This window comes from Echinops telfairi, unplaced genomic scaffold (genome assembly GCF_000313985.2).
Source record: "Echinops telfairi isolate 266 unplaced genomic scaffold, ASM31398v2 ScPeMD7_23;HRSCAF=83, whole genome shotgun sequence".
NCBI classification, from domain to species: Eukaryota; Metazoa; Chordata; class Mammalia; order Afrosoricida; family Tenrecidae; genus Echinops; species Echinops telfairi.
Window position 1 is genome coordinate 5,052,098 of NW_022103920.1, and position 20,218 is coordinate 5,072,315.

Consider the following 20,218-nt stretch of genomic DNA (forward strand, 5'->3'; position numbering starts at 1 on the left):
GGTAGTTGGGGAGTGGAAGGACCCAGAGTCAGACACTTGGAGAAATGATACTTCTTTAACTCAGCCAGCTCCAGGTGTGTCTGGGCGAATACAACCTCAACGTCCTTGAGGGCAACGAGCAGTTCATTAATGCAGCCAAGATCATCCGCCACCCTGAGTACAACCCAGCCAATGTCGACAATGACATCATGCTAATTAAACTGAGCTCGCCGGCTACCATCAGTTCCCGCGTATCCTCCATCGCTCTGCCAACATGCTGTGCTCTTGCTGGCACCCAGTGCCTCATCTCTGGCTGGGGCAACACCGTGACCGATGGCTGTAAGTGTCGCTGGAACTTGATTGCACAGTCTGAGAGTCCTGTAGGGGTAGGCATGCTGAAGGTCATTAAGACCAAGCTGCCACTAAGGACAGGTGTCCCAGAGGACAATTTAGGGAATTTCATCTCTTAGAAGAAATAAGTCAATATGAGAGTGACCCTTTCTCTGGGGTCATGGACAAGACACAGGGAGCAATGAGTCCATAGGATTCAGCAGACCATGTGAATATCAGCTTCCATGTCTCCGATTAGGCATTGTGATTGCTACCACTGCAGTTCAAGCTCAAGGAAATGACAACAAAATGTCTAAGATAGAATGGGAGAAAAGTATAGATGGAAGCTCAAAATCATTTAAAAAAAAAGAGAAACAGGCTTACTGATCTGATAGAGACTGGGGAAACCCCTGAAAGTATGACCCTTACATGCTCCCCAACCAGCATCGAATCCATCCCATGGCTCATGTTAGCCCAACAGCATTCAGGTCTCTACTGTGAACCCTGACATCAGGGAAGTCTGCGCTCACTAGAATAAGCAACCACATCAGACGGCAGGACAGTGTTGGCCCAGGGATAAAGCTCAGGAGGCAGGAAGGGACAGGAAAAGATATAGGCACACAGAAGATCCAGGGAGAGGATGTGGGGATTGCAATACATGACGTGAAGCCAAAAAGTGTGCACATTGTTGAATGGGAAGCCAGTTTGATTGGTAAGTTTCCCCGAAATAACAATAATTGAAACACACACACACACACACACAGTAAAGCTAGCAAGTATGATTAGTGATGCTGAGATAATTGGGAACTGGAAAAGCAAACAGAACAGAGGCTAAGAGATTTGACCAGCGGGAGAAAGAAACTTCCAGGCTTACTGCGTGTACTTTGCTGAGGGTCTTGTCCAGGAAGTTTGCTGGTAGAATCTCTCAGAACAGTGTCAATTTCCCAAGCTAGAAGCCACAGGCATGCTGAGACACAGAGTGGGAGAGATACTGGGAAGAAAATTCCATAATCTCCTGTTTTCCCTCATATGTCCAATAGACAAGTACCCCGAACTGCTGCAGTGTCTGAATGCCCCCATCCTCCCCGACTCTGTCTGCCACAAAGCCTACCCGGGCGAGATCACCTACAACATGCTCTGTCTGGGCTTCCTGGAGGGTGGCAAGGACTCCTGCCAGGTTGGTTTCTCAGCCCTCCTTCTCCACACCCAGTTTGCTGCTCATAAATCATAGTTCATAGTTCTCTTTTTCTGGAACATGGGGCTTGATCATGAGCCTGGGGGACAGCTTGAGGTGAAGGATAGGTTTTCCCTTTTGTTTGGGTAACCACTATCCCTAAAGATACCCACTGGGGAAGGGAATCCTTGAGGAAGGAAGAGGGTTTGTTTCAAGATATTGAATCTCCCCAGTCCTCACTTTTATTGGCTTCACACAACTGCAACTGTGGAGAAAAGATGGAGCTAGCAGTGGGGAGGTGGAGGGATAAGGATAGAGTAAAGAAAATAAAGGATGGATTTCCAGGGGAAGAGACGGTGCTTCATTGAAGATGGCAGCCAGGGGATGGCCCAGGGTAACAGAGAGCTGTCCTGAGCCGTCCTTCCATGTAGGCTCATGTGAGAGTCCTGACTATCTCTTCCCTGTTGTTCAGAAGGACATTGGTGGCCCCGTGGTCTGCAATGGAGAGCTCCAGGGCATCATCTCCTGGGGCTATGGCTGTGCTCAGAAGGGCAAACCCGGCGTCTACACCAAGGTCTGCAACTACGTGGACTGGATTCAGCAGACCATCGCTGCCAACTAGACACCTCCTTATGCCCATCTGGACCTCCCCACCACCCATCCCCCACTAGTCAACCTCACCTCCTCCCATGCCTGAAAATGGCATCTAAATTAAACATCCCTTCATGTCTATATGCATTTATATGAGTAGTCTTTGTTTGATGTTATGAATGTTCGCTTGAGATAAACACTGTGAATTGTGTGTGAACACAGTACATGGTAAAATCTATGTGTACCTTCTTACTGAACTAGCCATTAAGAAAGTACACATAAACTTTAAAATAATGATATCAAGAGAGAATTTTAAGATTGCCTTACTCTTTCAATCAAAGGATTAGACAATTCCACCCACTGACATAGGGATCCAGTGCCGCTATGACAGAAGCATCACAAGTGGACGCCTTCCAAAACCAGGCTCTACTTTCTCACGGTTTAGGAGACTTCGAGTACATATGCAGGACCCTGGCTCTAAGGAAAGGCACTTTCTCTCTCTCCTCCCTTGCTCGCTGCTCTGTGTTTTCCCATCTTCTCTCTTGACTCTGTGGTGACCTTCATGTGGCAACGCATCTGTCTTCCCCATGGCTGAGTTGTTAGGCTGCTCTTTCTGGATCTCAAAAGAGATCGGCACAATACCCACTCTATCTTGACAACGCCTCATTAGCAACATAAAGAAGAGCCTTCCTAAATGAAATCATGGACCGTGTTTTATTGTTAGTTCTCACTCATGTTGATTCTAAGTACAACAGAAGAAAACACTGATTCTCACAAGCCGTGCACTATGCAAGTCCACTGTCCATCTGTGTGTCCGCTCATCTTGTTGAAGGTCTTCCTCGTTTTGGCGGTCTACTTCCTTGCCTATGCTGACCTTTTATCTTACCAAATATGATGTCCTTCCCCAGCAGTGGGTCTCTCTTGATAACATGCTGAAGTGTGTGTGATGAAGTTTAATCATCTTCGCTTTCTAAGGTGCATCTGGCTGCACTTCTTCCAAGGCAGATTTGTTAGTTCGTTGGCTGTCTGCTCAATATTCTTTCCCAACACCCCAATTCAAAGGCATCAATGTTCTTCCTGTCTTTCTTACCCATTGTCAAGCTTTTGTATATTTACGATACTGCTGAAAAGATAATGGTCTTTGGTCAGGCACACCTTAGTCCTTAGAGGAACCCACCAGAATAAGGGTTAGGATTCACAATACATATTGGCAGCGGGGGTTGGGGGTGTCACAATTTAATCCACAGTGCTAATATATGGCAGACTCTGGGGGATAATTTGGATATAAAGTGAACAATGTTACCATCACATTTTAAAGTAGTTGACAGAGTTGAAAATGCAGAATGTTAAAAATCAACTTCCCAAAGCTTTCAGGTGTTCACCCTGGAATGCTGATGGCAACCCACTTTCCTTTCCCAAAGTTTTCTTACCACTCCACCACGCAATGAACTGTCTTTCTTCCTTTTGTCTCGTCTCTCACCTTTCCCAAACTCGGTGACAGGGAAAACTCTAGATGGAAAAAGGGTACATATCACAGGTTTCCTTACATTTCCAAGTCTCCACTTAACTCCATGTTCCTATAAGATCTTTCTTCTTTCCAACTGGGGTTTGATGACTAAAGCATGCTCGGATAATCTGTGCCCCCTCCTACCCCCTATACTCCCAAATCCAACCCTGATTGCATCAAGCTAAGGGATTAGAAAGAATGCGGACAGGTACGTCTGCAAGAGAGGGGTATGCATTGCAACAGTGAGAGCCTTAGCTTCAGGAGTGCTTGGCTCTCTTCTGCTTCACTGACTTGGGCACTGCAGAGACACTATCCCAGCTTCTCTGAGCCCTCCCTCTCCACCCGGCCATGTTCCCTGCATCTCCCAGAGCAGGGTTTTCAGTAGAAGTTCCTACAGCCAATTCCTGCGTCGTCCATTGAAACGGTTGACAGCGATTCTTCTTCCCGGGGACAGCTGGGCACATCGGTATGGAAAAAGAGAAAGTTTATAGGAGGTCTGAGCATGGGGAAGGCGATGTAAATTTAGAGAGGGGACATTTTTGAGAGTTTGAGGATAATGGAAAGGTGAATATCTTGTGAGGGAGTTGTAGGCACCCAGGTACAACTCTTGTCACTCTGAAGAGAGCATCCTTGACTCCTCTCCTGAGCCTTAGAGCTGTGTCTTAAATGCACAAACACAGTTGATCTCCTTCCCTCTCTCACTTCCTTAGTTCTTATCAAATTGTGCTTATGTTTGTGTATGGCTAAAATTAATGTTAAATATTTTATTGTGTTTGGGGTGGAAGTACACACAGTAGAAGAAGTTCTCACTAAATCGGTACCCACATTTGATTGTATTCCTCACATGTGTCGATATTGTCACTATGCTCATTCTTGTTGCTTCTCTCCCATTCATCTCATCTCCCTGTTCCCCGGTCTCACTGTCCCCTGGACGCTCCAATCCACACCTTAGAGTAATTATTCACTACTTGTTCTTAAGTAGATGATTTATTAAAGCACACGGTATGCAAAAAGCACACGGTATGCAAAGGTGATATTGTTTAACTTGATGAGCCAGCCTACCAGTTGGCTACAAAGTGACGCTGGCAGTTTCAGTTCAAGGTTTAGAAATTATTTCAGGCAGTGGTTTCAGGGAGTCCTTCAATAGGAACGCTATGTATGGACTTTTTGAGAGTTTGAAATTCTGTTACATATGGCTCCTTTTTCATGGGAATCCATCCGCTGTGGACGTGTTTAGAATGCTCAGTCGCAGCAGCTGGGCACCATCTCGTTCTTTGGTTTCAACTTAGAGAAGGCTCTGGTTAATGTTGAACCTCAGTCATAGAGACAGGTCCTTCCCTGATCCTTGGAAGAGAATATTTGACACTTAAAAATTTAATTAGTATTTAAAAATTTAACTGCTACTTAACATTGTCATGTACTCCAGATGAACAGAAACCAGTAACTAATCACCTTATCTGATTCATTGTATTGCTAAACTATCAGTCCAAAGCCCCTTATTTTAAATTTTATTTCATTTTTCTAATTTTTATAAATAAGGATGGTTTGAGTATGGTTTCTGTTATGCACATTTCAGAGAGGGCAGCAAAGGGAAAAATCTCTCTCTCTCTCTCTCTTCACAAACTTTTTAAAGCCCGTGTGTGTGCGTGTGTGTGTGTCTGTCCAGTTTGCTGTTTTGCTATTGTTGTTAGGCTGTGTCAAGTCAGCTCCAGCTCACAGTCATCTCATGCAGAACAGAACACAACACTGTCTGATTCTGCGCCGTCTTCACAACTCATTCTTGTGATTGAGCCTGTTGCTGAAGCCACTGTGCCAATCCATCTCTTTGACGGTCTGCATCTTTTGATCAGACCTTCTACTTTGCCAACCCATGATATCCTTCTCCGGGACTAGCCAGTCCTTCCTGATGACATGTCCAAATTAGGTGAGACAAAGTCTTGCCACGCTCACTTCAAATGAGCATTCTGGTTGTACTTCTTTCAACGCAGATTTGTTTAGTCTTCGGGCTGCCTGTGGTTTTCTTCATACGCTTCCCAAAACCTAATCCCAAACATCCATTCTTCTTTGGTCTTCCCTCTTCGGTTTCCAAGTGTTGCATTCAGGTAACATTAGAAAATACCAGCGGCTGCCTTAAGCCCACTGTAGTCTACTAAGTGACATCTTTGCTTTTGAACACTTTAAAAAAAATCATTTTATTGGGGGCTCATACAACTCTGATCACAATCCATCCATTCATCCATTGTGTCAAGCACATTCGTTCCTTTGTTGGCATCATCATTCTCAAAACATTTGTTTTCTACTTGAGCCCTTGACATCAGCTCCTCATTTCCCCCTCCCTTAGCACTCTCCCCTCCCTTATGAACCCTTGATAATTTATAAATTATTATTATTTTGTCATATCTTACACTGTCCAACATCTCCCTTCATCCTCTTTTCTGTTGTCCCTCTCCCAGGGAGGGTGTTATATGTAGATCCTTGTAATAGTTTCCCCCTTTCTACCCCACCTTCCCTCCACCTACCTGGTATTGCCACTCTCACCACTGGTCCTGAAGGGATCATCTGTCCTGGATTCCCTGTGTTTCCAGTTCCTATCTGCACCAGTGTACATCCTCTGGTCTAGCCGAATTTTTAAGGTAGAATTGGGATCATGATAGTGGGGCGGGGTGGGGGGGGAGATAAACAAGTGGCCATCTAGCTCAGAAGCAACAAAGCCCATGTGGAAGAAGCACACCAGCCTGTGTGACCATGAAGTGTAAAAGGGATCAGCTATCAGGCATCAATGAATAAAAAATCATATCATTGTGAATGAGGGGGAGTGCAGAGTGGAAACCCAAAGCCCATCTGTAGGCAACTGGACACCCCCTTAAAGAAGGGTCTTGGGGAGGAGACAAACCAGTCGGAGTACAGGGTAGCAACAATGAAACATACAACTTTCCTCTAGTTCTTTAATGCTTTTGAACACTTTAAAGAGATCATTTGCAGTAAAATTTCCCAAAGCCTGACTGCTGTGTCCCTGGGCATTGATTGTAGAACAAGTAAAATAAAATCCTTGAAAACGTTTACGTTTTCTCCATTTATCATGATGCTGCTTATTGATCCAATTATGAGGATTTCTGTTTTCTTGATGTGGGAGTGGTACTTCATATTGAAAAGAGTGTAGTTTTTTATCTTCATCAGTAAGTGCTTCAAGTCCTCTTCATTTTCAACAAGCAAGGTTGTGTCTTTTGCACTAATGTGTCTTCCTTCAATCCTGATGCCATATTTTTCTTCATATATGCTAAATTCTTGGATTATTTGCACAGTATACAGACTGAATAAGTATGATGGAAGATACACTTATACAAAATTCCTAATCTTAAAACATACACGATCTCTTTGATCTGTTGGATAAAATGCTTCTTAATGCATGTGCAGGTTCCTCATGGGCATAATTAAGTACTCTGGAAATCCTGCTCTCATAATTTGTTATGATTCATAAAATTGAATACCTTTGCACAGTCCAAAATATAAGCAAACATCTTTCTGATATCTATGTTTTCAACCAAGATCTATGCGGTAGTTACATAATCTCCTGTCAATTTGTGAAGGGGTGAAGTCTAGCCTGTCAATCAGTTCATAGTTAATGAAGCCTCTGTGTGGGTATGACCTTTTCATGAGGATTATGGGAACTCCGGTATTCCTGCCTGGAGGCGGGAGAGACTCTCTGCTTTGTCTTCCTGCTGACTAGCCACATGGAGCTATGTTGATTGCAGTCAGAGCCCTGGGGCTGAAGGAGCCACATGGAGGCCCACGGTAGATGATTCCACCACCCCAAGATCCACAAGACTTTCCACCCACTGGCCTGTGATCTACCCGCATTCTGCATCATTGCATGTCTGGGTGAGTCTAAAGAGGAATTTATGGACTAGTATTGATATACGGGATAATATAAGACTTATGGATTTGATCTGGACTGGGTTGGGATGTTTTCTTAATTGCAATTGCACTTTGATTTAAAGTTCTTTCATATACACTTGAGTGTTTCTGGATTTGTTTCTGTAGTCTACCCTGATTAACACAATCCATGTAATGTTAGGAATGATATTTCTCATTTTATGTCCTCTTCAGAATCCAGCTGGAAGTTTCTGTAGTTCTCTGTCAGTGAACTACTGCTGCAGCTGCTTTAGAAATATCTTCAGCAAAATTTTACTTGGATGTGATATTAAAGATATTGTCAGATCATTTTCACCTTGTATTGGGCCATTTCTCTTTGGAGTGGACACAAATGTGAATTTCTTACAATCAATTGGCTAGGGAGCTGTTTTCCAAATTTCTTAGTACAGACATATAAACACCCCCAGTACTGCATCTGCTTGTTGAAAATTCTCAACTGGCATTCTGCCAATTTCTGAAGACTTGTTTTCCACCAGTGCTTTCTGTGTAGCTGTATTCTCAGTTCTTGATCATATGCTACCTCTTGAAATATTGAAACAACCAAGTCGTTTCCTGTGTTACAATAATTCTTTGCACTTTCCATCATTATGTATTTTGTGTATCATTCAACATTTTGCTCATAGAACTCCCCAATATTGCAACTGGAGACTTTAATTTCCTCAGTTCTATCAGCTTGAGCTATGCAAGCATGTTATTCTCTTTTGATTTTCTAGTTCCAGGTATTTGCATATTTAACTATAATTCCTTTCTTTGTTTTCTTATAAGAGTCTTAGTAGAGTAGTGGTTATGCTTTGCAGTGAGATCTGCATGGTCAACAGTTTGAAACCACCAGCCACTCTGCAGGAGAAAGCCTGGGCTTTCTACTCCCATAACAGTTACAGTCTCAGAAACCCACAGAAGGTTGCTATGACTTAGCACTAATTCGAAGGCAGTGAGTCTTGTTGTTGTCTCTTCTTGAGCTGCCACTTAAATTTTCCTTGTTGTTCAGCTCTTTTACTTCATTATTTCTTCCTTTCAATTTAGCAATAATATGTTAAAGAATAAGTTTCAGAATCTCTTCTGAATCCAAGTTGGTCTACTTCTTCTCCTATCTTTCTGTTTATTCATGTATGATATCTCTGATGCCAACCCAGCACCCACATGCTCTTCAATTATAAGTGATGAATGCATTAACTCCACTTGTGAGATGATTCAAAATCCAGGTGGAAACTATTCAAGGTCATATTTTGTCTCTTGTGGACTTGTTTAAGTTTTCTTCAACAAACTCGCATATGAGCAATTGGTGGTCTATTTTTCAGTCTGCTCCTGGCCTTGTTCTGACAGCTGTTATTGAGCTTCTCCACCATCTCTTTATGAAGATGTTATTGAATTGATCCTTTTTATACCACTTGGGAGGTCAACATGTATAGTCATTGTTTATGTTGCAAGAAATAGATACTTGTGATGAAGTCCTTGGTCTTGCAAAAATTCTATCATGTGATTTCTGGTATTATTTTCATCATCAAGGTCATGTTATCTGACTAGTAGTCTTTCTTCTTTGCTTACAACTCTCACATTTCAATCACCAGTAATTACCAATGTGCAATTAAGATGTGTGGTTGGTCAATCAGATAGTAGAAGTTTGTTTAAAAGAAAAACAATTTTCATTTTCTAATCCTTAGCATTAGTTGTTCATGTGTAAATTTAAATTATAGTCATAGTAACCGGCTTTCTTTGTGGGCATGTGGATAGTGCCCTATCACTGAGAGCATTGTGTTTCGGATAGATATTAAAATACTCTCATTAACAATGAATGTGATATAATGCCTCTTCAACTTGTCATTTCTGGAAAGGTATGCTATATGATAGGTTGATTCAAAATGGCCAGTATCAGTCTGTTTTAGATCACTCATGCCTAGGAAGAGCCCTGGTGGCAAAGTTGTTACATATTGGGCTGCTAATTGCAAGGTCAGCAGTTTGAAACCACCAGATGCTCCATGGGAGAAAGACAGTCCTTTCTAATCCCATAAATAGTCACAGTATCAGAAACTCACATTGACAGTTCTACCCTGTCCTATAGGGTCACCATGAATTGGCATCAGATGGATGGCAAGCAAATATATATATATATACAAAACCTAGGATATTGATCTCATTTGATGATGAAACCAGGACATTTCTAAATAAACAAAAATTAAAGGAATTTGTAAAAGCCAGGCAAATCTAACAAGATATGTTAAAGGGAGACCTTTGGACAATAAATCAACAATGGATGACAACATGGAAATTAACATACATGACGGCATTACTGAAAAATGAATTCATATGTAAAAATATCAAAAATAGAAATAAAAAGGCAAAAAACTAAAGCATCGAAAATAGTAGTTGCCCAAACAGGGAGGGTAAAGGGAGAATGGGTAGGAAAGAGGGAACCGATTACATGGAACTGTGTGTGACCTCCTCCCTGGGGGACAGACAACCGAAAAGTGGATGAAGGGAGACGTCGGACAGGGTAAGATATGACAAAATACCCAATTATAAACTATCAAGGGCTCATGCGGGAGGGGGGAGCGGGGAGGGAGGGGAAAAATGAGGACCTAATGTCCTCATTTTTATCAGGTGTACATTATAATGATTTTCTACCACATAAAGCATTTTCTCAGTGGGGTTTTTCTGCATTCCCTATGGGCAAGAATCTGGGAGGGAAGTCTGAGTTACTGTTGTGGTGCCCTGAATCTGGGTCCTACTTCTAAATTCCTTGTGTTGACCTGCTTTGGTGGTGGCGTGGACAGAGCTCCTGCCACAACCAGAGAGGGGATTTCACTGAGGCCCCACCCTTCCATATGCCAGCAAACATCCCTCTCTGGTTGATGCAGGCACTTGGCCCCCTTACCAATCCAAGGATTTCAGAAATGTGATCCAGACTCAGGACACGATGGGATTGTGTCTCAAGGGTGAAGCCTGGCTCTACAGATAGATAACCCCAGCTTTTTAGGTAGAGAGCCAGCCCCCGTGAGACAACTTGAACCCACAATGTAGTTGGCTCCAGGTAGTTGTTAGACTTATTAGCATCTGAGTATGAAAACACAGTGCTCCTTTCCTCACTAGAGGAATTGGAACTAAGCACTGCAGGGTTATTTGGAGGCCTTCCCTGCCCCTGGTCAGGTATCCAGTGAACACATGGTCCCTAGCCAGACCACCTTCTGATAAGAAGTCCCTCCTCCATGGGGGACCCACTACAATAGCCTATATCCACCCTGGGACCTTATACAAGTAGTGGAAATTTGGAGTTAGGCAGCAAGCTACTATAAAAGGGCCTTCTGTTATAAATAATTGAAGGACTGCACTCTCCCTTTCATGATTTACAGGCTCAATAAGGGACCCTGGTAGATTTAATATACCACTCATGCTCCCCAACCACCACAACTTTTAGAACCTGCTTCCTACACCTCGACAATACCTATTCTCCTCCAACTTCCTGAGTAAAAACATACCCCCCTCACCATAGCTCTCTTTGTCAACGCATTATTTATTAACATACTTAACAGGAAAGCTTCCTAAGAGTAATACCATTAACTAAAACATACCCCTGAGCAAGCACCTATATCCTAGTTCCCCTATTCACCCAACTAACACACCCTCATCACCTACACACACAATACCTTCTCTGGCACTTAGTTTATCCTCCCCTAACCTATAAAGCTAACGCCTTCTCCCTACAAATCACAGAAGCCAACGCACTTAGCACCTTAGTTCATTCTTAATGTGATGCAGACAACAGACAACACCAGGAGATACCACAGAAAATCTAGAGAAACAAAAATCAATTACTGAAGCTGTCTCAAACCCAACCGTTTACACAAAAGAAACAGCCCTTGAATTGCCAGATACAGAATTCAAGAGCATATTGTTTAGAGTTGTACAATAAATTAGGGGATCAATCCTGAAAACAGATTTTTTTAAAAAAGAGAACACAAGAATCCTCATACAGAAGGGAAATTCAAGAATTAAAGGATGAGGTAGTAGGATTAAGGAGCACAATGAAAGATCTCAAAAATAGAATGGAAAAAATGGAAAATCAAATCAGTGACCTTGAAGATAACCAAGCAGAAATCAGTAAAAAAGAGAATCATTCAAACAAAAGAGCAAAAGAATCTGAAGAAAGCCTTTGGGTGGTGTGAGAGTCTAAGAAGTGTAACAATGTTTGAATCATTGGGGTCCTTGAACAGGAATAAACAAACAAGCCTACAGTTAAAATAGTAAGGGAATTCTTGGAAGAAAAATTCCCCAATATCACAAAGGAGACGGTAACCATCCAGGAAGCAGACAGAAAATCACTTAGATCAGTGATTCTCAACCTTCCTAATGCTGCTAACCTTTAATACAGTTCCTAATGTGTGGTGAACCTCCACCCATAAAATTATTTTTATTGCTATTTCATAACTGTAATTTTGCTACTGTTATGAATCAGGCGACCCCTGTGAAAGGGCCGTTTGACCCCCAAAGGGGTTGTGACCCACACGTTGAGAACCACTGACTTAGAGTAAACAAACAAACAAAAATACATCAAGACATATAGCGGTCAAATTATCCAACTTCAAAGAAAAGGAGAGAATTAAGAGAGCAGCTAGAGAGAAAAATGTAGTCACATAAAAAGTAAACAGATAAGGATAAACTCAGACCTTTTTTCAGAGACCATGCAAGAAAGAAGAAACAGGAGTAAGATGTTCCGAAAATTGAAAGACAAAACGGCAACACAAGAATCCTTTAGCCAGCAGAACTTTCCGTCAAATATGAAGGAGAAATTCATGTTTTCCCAAGTAAAGTATTTAGAGCATACCTAAAAACAAAGCCAGCATTACAAAAAATAAAAGAAAAAAAGAAAATTATCCAGCACTCTATGGACAGAAAGCCAACAAATATAGCACACAGACATGAGATCAACACCAGTGTAATAATACCTAGAAACCGAAACATGGAAAACAGTACCCAAAACAGCACAGAACAAACAGAGAAATGAAGATAAGAATAAATTCTTCACACATATACACCACCCTATAAATGGGGAAGAAAGGAAAATAGCAAACAAATAGTAAGAGATGACAGTGTCTAATCTGCAATTAGATTAAATTATACTGAAATTCAATGGGCTAAATGGGCCCATAAAAAGACAATGAGTAGTAGACTGGATTAGACAGCAAGATCCATCAATCTGCTGTCTTCAAGAGACATATCTCAAACTCACTGACAAAAACAGACTGAGAGTCAAAGACTGGTGAAAATTTTACCCAAAAAAAAAGCAAGGGTGGCAATATTCATCTTTGACGAAATAGACTACAAGGCACACAATATAGGAAGATACAAAAATGAGCGTGACATAATGCTCAATGTGTCACTAGACCAAGAACACATAACCATAATAAACTAATATGCACCCAACAGAAGACGTCGAAGTTCATCAACCAAATCCTCAAAGAGATGAAAAGAATTTCTCCTTCCTTTCACTAGAATGTCACTAGATCAAGAATTATAGCAGATGATTTTAATACACAACTCTCAAAGAAAGTTAGACGAACAGGTAAGGAACTCATCAAAGAAACGGAAGAGCTGAACAAGACAATCAATCAACTTGACCTCATGCATATTTATAGAGCCCCCATCCATAAGCAAAAAGAAGAAGAAAGAAAGAAAGAAAACACACATTCTTCTTCAATGCACATGGCTCATATTCTAGAATAGACCCCATGCTGGGACATAAAGCAAGCTTAAGAAAATTCCAACATATAGAGATGATTCAAACCATCTTCTCTGACAACTCTGCCATTAAGCTGGAAATTAATAATAGAAAGAATAGACAAATAAAAACACCAAGTTGGATACTCAACAAGTCACTTCTCAAAAAAAGGAATGGCTAATAGTTCAAATAAGAGAGGAAATTAGGAAGTTCCTGGAAACTAACAAGAATGAAACACAACATACCAAAACCTATGGGATGTAGCAAAAGCAGTTATCAGAGGTAACTTTCTTGCAATAAATGGACACATGAAAAAAGAGGATAAAATCATGGTCAGCTCCTTATCACAGCACCTCAATCATTAGAACAGAGGCAACAGCACAATCCTTCCAATAACAAAAGAAAAGAAACCATAACAATTAGAGCAGAAATAAATGAACTGGGAAGCAGAAGAACAATGGAAAAAATTAACAAAGCAAGAAGCTGGTTCTTTGAGAGTATTAACAAAATGGATAAACCACTAGCAAACTTAACAAAGGAAATGGAGGAGCAGACATCAATATCAAGAACCAGGGATGAAACAGAGAAAGTCACAATAGACCCAAACAATATAGACTGATAACAGTACTATGAAAAAACTGCTAATACATTCAATAACTTGGAGGACATGGACAAATAGCTAGAAAAACTCTCTCTCTCTAAATTAATGCATACAGATATTAAGAACTTGAACAGATCCATAGCAAAAGGAGAAATAGATAAGGTCATCAAGAAACTCCCAATGGAAAAAAGACTTGGTCCAGATGGCTCACAGGAGAATTCTACCAACCACTCAGAGAAGAGCTCACACCAATCCTACACAAACTCTTCCAGAACATAGAAAAGTAAAGAAAACTCCCAAATTCATTCTACAAAGCCAGCATAACCCTGGTACCAAAGCTGGGCAAGGACCCCACTGGATAGAGAACTACAGACTTATATCTCTCGTGAATATAGATGCAAAAATTCTCAACAAAATCTTGGCCAATTGAATCCAACATATCAAAAAAAAAAAATACGTCATGACCAAGTGGGATTCATATCAAGGATGCAGGGAAGGTTCAGCATTCATAATCCACCATATTAACAAGAAAAAGGACAAAAACCATATGATCATATCAACTGATGCAGAAAAAAGTATTTGATAATATCCAAGACCCATTCCTAATAAAAACTCTCAAGAAAATAGGCTTGTAAGGTAAACACCAATAGCCACTATTACCCTCAATGGAGAAAAGCTGGACACTTTTCCACTGCGTAAGGGAACCTGACAAAGATGTCCCTTATACCCACTTTTATTCAACACTTTGCTCAGTCCTAGCAGCACCTAACCATAAGACAATGGCAAGAGATCAAGGGAGCACAAGTGGGTAAAGAAGAAGTGAAACTTTTGCTATTTGCATATGATGTGATTTTATATATTGATAATCCTATGGTATTCACCATGGAATTACTGGAAACAATTAATCTTTGTCCCAATATTCTTGTTGATGATTCTTAGTCTTACAGTTTTGGGTTTTATATTTAGGGCTTTGGGCTTTCATATGTGGGAGGATACAAGATTAACAAGCAGGAATCAGTTGGATTCCTATACACTGGTGATGGGAATACCGAAAAAGATATCAAGGAAACAATGTCATTCACAATAGCCACACAGAAGCTGAAATACTTGGGAATAAACCTAACCCAACAAACTAAAGACCTGTATGAAGAAGATTACAGAACATTGCTTCAAGAAATCAGAAGGTTTCTACACAAATGGAGGAACATCAATGTTCATGGGATGTAAGACACATACTTGTGAAAATGTCCATATAACCTAACGCACTATACAGATGCAATGCAATCCTAATTCAAATCATTTTTCAAAGAAATGGAAAAAGTGATTACCAACTTTATATGGAGAAGGAAGAGGCTCAGGATAGGTAAGAACCTGTCAAGAAGAAAAAAAAAAGTAGGTGGCCTTGCACTACCTGACCTCAAAGCCTGATATACAGCTACATTTGTTAGCAAAGCCTGGTAGTGGTATAAGGATAGATACACGGACCATTGGATCAGGACAGAAAATCCAAAAATAAAAACATCTGCATACAGACAATTGATTTTTGACAAAGGCTCAAAAAACATTAGCTAGGAATCAGATGCCCTCTTCAATAAATGGTGTTGCAAACGCTTGATATCCACTTGCAGAAGAATGAAACAAGACCAATATCTCACTTCATGTACAAAAACAAACTCAAGGTGGTTCAAAGGCCTAAATGTAAAACCCCAAACTATAAGGATCATCAACAAGAACATTGGGACAAAGCTAGGAGACATAGTGCATGGAATACATGGGCTGTCAAAATTAACAAATGAAATACACTCCCTGGAAGATAAAGCAGATGAATGGGATCTACTAAAAATTAAAACACTCATGTGCATCGAAAGACTTTATTAAAAGAGTGAACACTGAGTGCTCAACAACAACATAATTTACATAGTTTCCAGTGTACATAGAATGTTCTCCAGAATAGATTATAAATTGGACCACAAAGCAAGCCTCAACCAATTTAACATTAAATACTACAAGTTCTTCTGAGATCACAGTGCTACAAAATTAGATAACAACAATAAGAAAATTAAGAGGAAAATAAACATGGAAAGTGAGTAACACACTGATTAGAAAACAATGGTTAATATAAATAAAAGAAATAAAAATGGAATAAATATTATTTGAGTCAAATAAGAGTGGAAACACAGCATAGCATAATCTTGGGCACACAACTAAAGCAGTGTAAGGTAACAGTTTATGGCAATAAAAAGAATAAAAGGACACACCTTAACCTGACATTTCCAACAATTAGGACAAAGGAATCCTAGAGCCATTTGAAGAAAGGAAATGATAAAGGTCCAAGAAGAAATAAATGAAAACAGGAAAACAATAGAATGAATCAATACATCTAGAAGAGGGTTCTTTGAAAGGATTAAGAAAATTGACAAACCCCAGACAAATTCAATAAAAGAAAATGAAGAGAAGATGAAAATGACATAAACAAGATATTATCCAGGCATGGTCACTAGAGAACCGGGGATATCCAAAGGATGATAACAGAGCACTATAGGGTGAACAACAACAACAAACTGAATCCAACAATTTAAAAACCTGGAGGAAACATACAGATTTCTGGAAATATACTACCTACGTCAAAAAACTCTTGGCTTCAACAGCTTCATGGGCAATTTTAACAAACCACCAAGACAAAAGCTGATATTAATTCTATGCAAATTATTCCCCCCAAATAGAGAAGGAATACTCATGTCATCAAGCAAGCACAATTGTGATACCAAAACCAAGAAAGACCAATATCCCTCATGAACATAGACACAGAAATTCTCAACAATATTTTAGCTAAAAGAACCCAATGATATATCACAAAAATAATACACCATAGTCAAGTAGAATTAGTACCAGGTTTCCAGGGATGGTTCAGTGTTAGAAAGGTAAACAATGCAATTAACCACACAAATCAAACAAAGAATGAGAACCACATAGTCATTTCAATTGATACAGAATAGACATTTGACAAAATCCAATACCATTCCTGATATTAATTTCCATCAAACTATGAACAGAAAAATAAAATCTTCAACATAAGTAAGGGCATATACACAAAACCAACTGCTAACCTTACTTTCAGTGAAGAGACACTAAAAATGTTGTCCTTCTGAACAGAAACCAGACAAGGGTGCCCTTTATTATCACTGTTCTTCAATATTGCAATGAAAATCTTACCAGAGTTATATGACAAGAAAGGGAAATAAAAGCATCCAAATTGCCACAGAGGAAAAAACACCTCTATGGCAAGTGATAGGATCTTATACATAGAAAATCCCAAAGATTCAGCAAGAAAATGACTAAAACTAGTTGAAAGATTCATCAAAATGGCATGGTACAAGATCAACATAAAAACAACAAAAATTCAGTCAAATTCCTTTACACTAACAAAGAAGCTCTGAATAGGAAATCCAGAAACCAGTACCATTTACCATAGCCATCTGAAACGTAAAATACGCAGAAATAAATCTAACCAGACACAAAATACCTGTACAAAGAAAACTATATGACACTACTATAAGAAACCAAAAGACACATAAATGGAAGAATATACCATGCTCATGGACAGGAAGGCTTAGCAGTGTGAACATGTCAACACTATCCAAAGTGATCTATATGTATTCCCAAACCAAATCCCATCATCTTTTTTTAAAGAGATAGAAAAACGAACTACCACATTTATGTAGAAAGCAAAAGCACGATGAAAAATGAACAAAGCAAGAGGTCTCCCGCTCCTTGATCTCAAATGTGACTATAAAGCCACAGTAGTCAAAACAGCCTGCATTGGTACAAGGACAGATACATAGATTAGTGGCACAGAATTGAGAACCCAGAAGTAAATCCCTTCTTTATGAATTTATCGATCTTTGACAAAATGCCAAAACCAATTAAACGGGGAAGGTGAAATCTCTTTAATGAAAGGCCTTGGTAATACTGGATATCTCAATGTAGAAAAATGAGATAAGAATTCATATATCACATGATGTATGAAAACTAACTCAAGATGGATAAAAGACCTAAATGCAAAACCTAGAACTATGAAGATCATTAAAGAAAAAATATGAACAAATCTGGGGACCATGCTACATAGCATAAATACACTCTCAAACATATATAGAAACTCACAAAGAGTGGAAGATAAACTAGACAACTTGGACCTCCTAAAATTTTAACTTTTATGTACATCAAAATAAACCCTGGTGGTGTCATGGTTACACATTAGGCTGGTAACCACAGGGTCCACAGTTCCAAACAGCTAGCCACTTCAAGGGGGAAAAAAATGAGGCTTTCTACTCCCATCAATAGTACAGTCTTGGAAACCCACAGGGACAGCTCTCAATGAGGTGGGATAGACTTGATGACAATGAGTTTAGGGGTTTGCGGGTGCCCCAAAAGTCTTCACCAAAAGAATAAAATGAGCACCTACAGACTGGGGGAAATCTTTGGCAGCAACACATCAAGCAAGGGATTAATCTCTAAAATTTGTAGAAAACTTCAACACCTCAACAACAAAAAGTAAGATGATCCAATTTAAAGTGGACAGAGGACATTTTACCAAAATTAGACAGGCAATCAACAAACGCAAGAATTAAATATTGAAGGATTCCATGGGCAAACTGTTGAAAGACACAGGAAGAGCTTCAAGAGAAAACGGAAGAAGTACATAGAATAACTCTCCCCAAAAGAGGTTAGCATTTGACCATTTCAGGAGATAGCATGATATCAAGAGCTGATGAATGGTACTGAAGGAAGAAAATGAGACTGCTGAAAGCACTGGGAAAACCCAAATCTTCAGGAATTAATAGACCACCTGTAATGCTAAAAGAGAGTTAATTTTCAACAAATGGATGCAATGCTGAAAGTGCTCTCTAGTCTGCCAAGAAATTTGGAGAGAGCTACCAGGGCAACTGACTGGAAGAGATCCCTATTGGTGCCCGTTGCAAAGAAAGGTGGTCTAACAGAATGTAGAAATTATCAAACAATATTAATATCATATGGATGTTAAGTTTTGCTGAAGATAATTTGAAAATGGTGACAGCAGTGCATTGATAGGGAACTGTAAGAAAGTCAAGTGGGTTCAGAAAAGAACATGGAACAAGGGATATCCATGCTGATGCCAGATGGGTATTAGATCAAAGTAGAGAATGCCTGTAGAATGCAAAGGAATTCCATTTTTTTGGATCATAATACATTATGGATAACATTGCTAAGAAAAAAAATCCAAAATATTTAATTGTGCATAAGAGGATCCTGTGTGGAACCCTGGTGGCACATTGGCTACCTGTTGGGTATCTGCTAACTGTAAGGTTAGGAGTTTGAGTCTACAGGCACTCCTCAGGATATAGACGAGGTGTTTTACTCCTGGGAAGAGTTGTAAGTCTTGAATGCACAGGGACAGTTCTACCCTGTCCTATTGAATCACTATGGGTTGGAATGGACTCAAGGTCTGTGAGCCCACAGACCTGGAGGTAGCGTTCAGCCAGAACGAGAGGATACTGCCTTGCTTAGAAATAGGAAAGGTGTGCTACAGAAATGTGTTCTTTCACATTGGATTTGTATCCTGAAGAAATCATCTGAGAAATTAGATTATATGAAAAATGAGGCATCGGAATTAGAGAAAGACAGTGAATGCAAATGACCCAATGTGTTTACTGTAAGGCATTTACTGATGAAGGTAGATGACCACAACCTTCAGTGGGGATTACTACTCAACACAAAGAAATAAAAACTCTTGCAATAGACTAGTAAGACACATCATGATAAATGGGTAAAAGATTGGAGTTTGTCAAAGATTTCATCTGCTGGGATCTATAATCAACATGCATGGAAGCAGCCATTAAGAAATCAAACACTGCAAGTGGCCATCTAGTCCATAAGCAACAAAGTCCACATGGAAGAAGCACACCAGCCTGCATGATCACAGGTGTCGAAGGTATCAGGTATCAAGCACCAAAGAACAAAAGATCATATCATCGTGAATGAGGGGGAGTGTGGGGTGGGGGCTCAAGACCCATCTGTAGGCAACTGGACATCCTACAGAGGGGTAGGGGGGACGAGATGAGTCACTAAGGGTGCAGTGTAGCATTGAAATGCCCCCACCCCATCATGATTCCAATTCTACCTTACAAATCTGGCTAGACCAGAGGATGTACACTGGTGCAGATAGGAACTGGAAACACAGGGAATCCAGGGCAGATGATCCCTTTAGGACCAGTGGTGAGAGTGGTGACTCCGGGAGGGTGGAGGGAAGGTGGGATAGAAAGGGGGAACCGATCACAAGGATCTACATATAACCTCCTCCCTGGGGGACAGACAACAGTAAAGTGGGTGAAGGGAGAAGTCAAACAGTGTAAG

General features: G+C 40.3%; 1 protein-coding gene across 2 annotated transcripts in view; it reads left to right on the forward strand.

Moving 5' to 3' along the window:
• The window catches only part of LOC101654452 (trypsin-like), a 12,288-nt gene extending 10,183 nt beyond the window's left edge, over positions 1–2,105 (forward strand). Inside the window, exons 1-3 of one of the 2 annotated variants that reach the window (XM_045288853.1) lie at positions 189–318; positions 1,350–1,486; positions 1,956–2,105. In XM_045288853.1, the coding sequence (XP_045144788.1) occupies positions 189–318; positions 1,350–1,486; positions 1,956–2,105 (417 nt within the window). Of the gene's footprint in view, positions 1–188; positions 319–1,349; positions 1,487–1,955 lie in introns of those variants that run through there. The other variant, XM_004713956.1, reaches the window with a different exon arrangement.
• Positions 2,106–20,218: the final 18,113 nt, after the last annotated feature.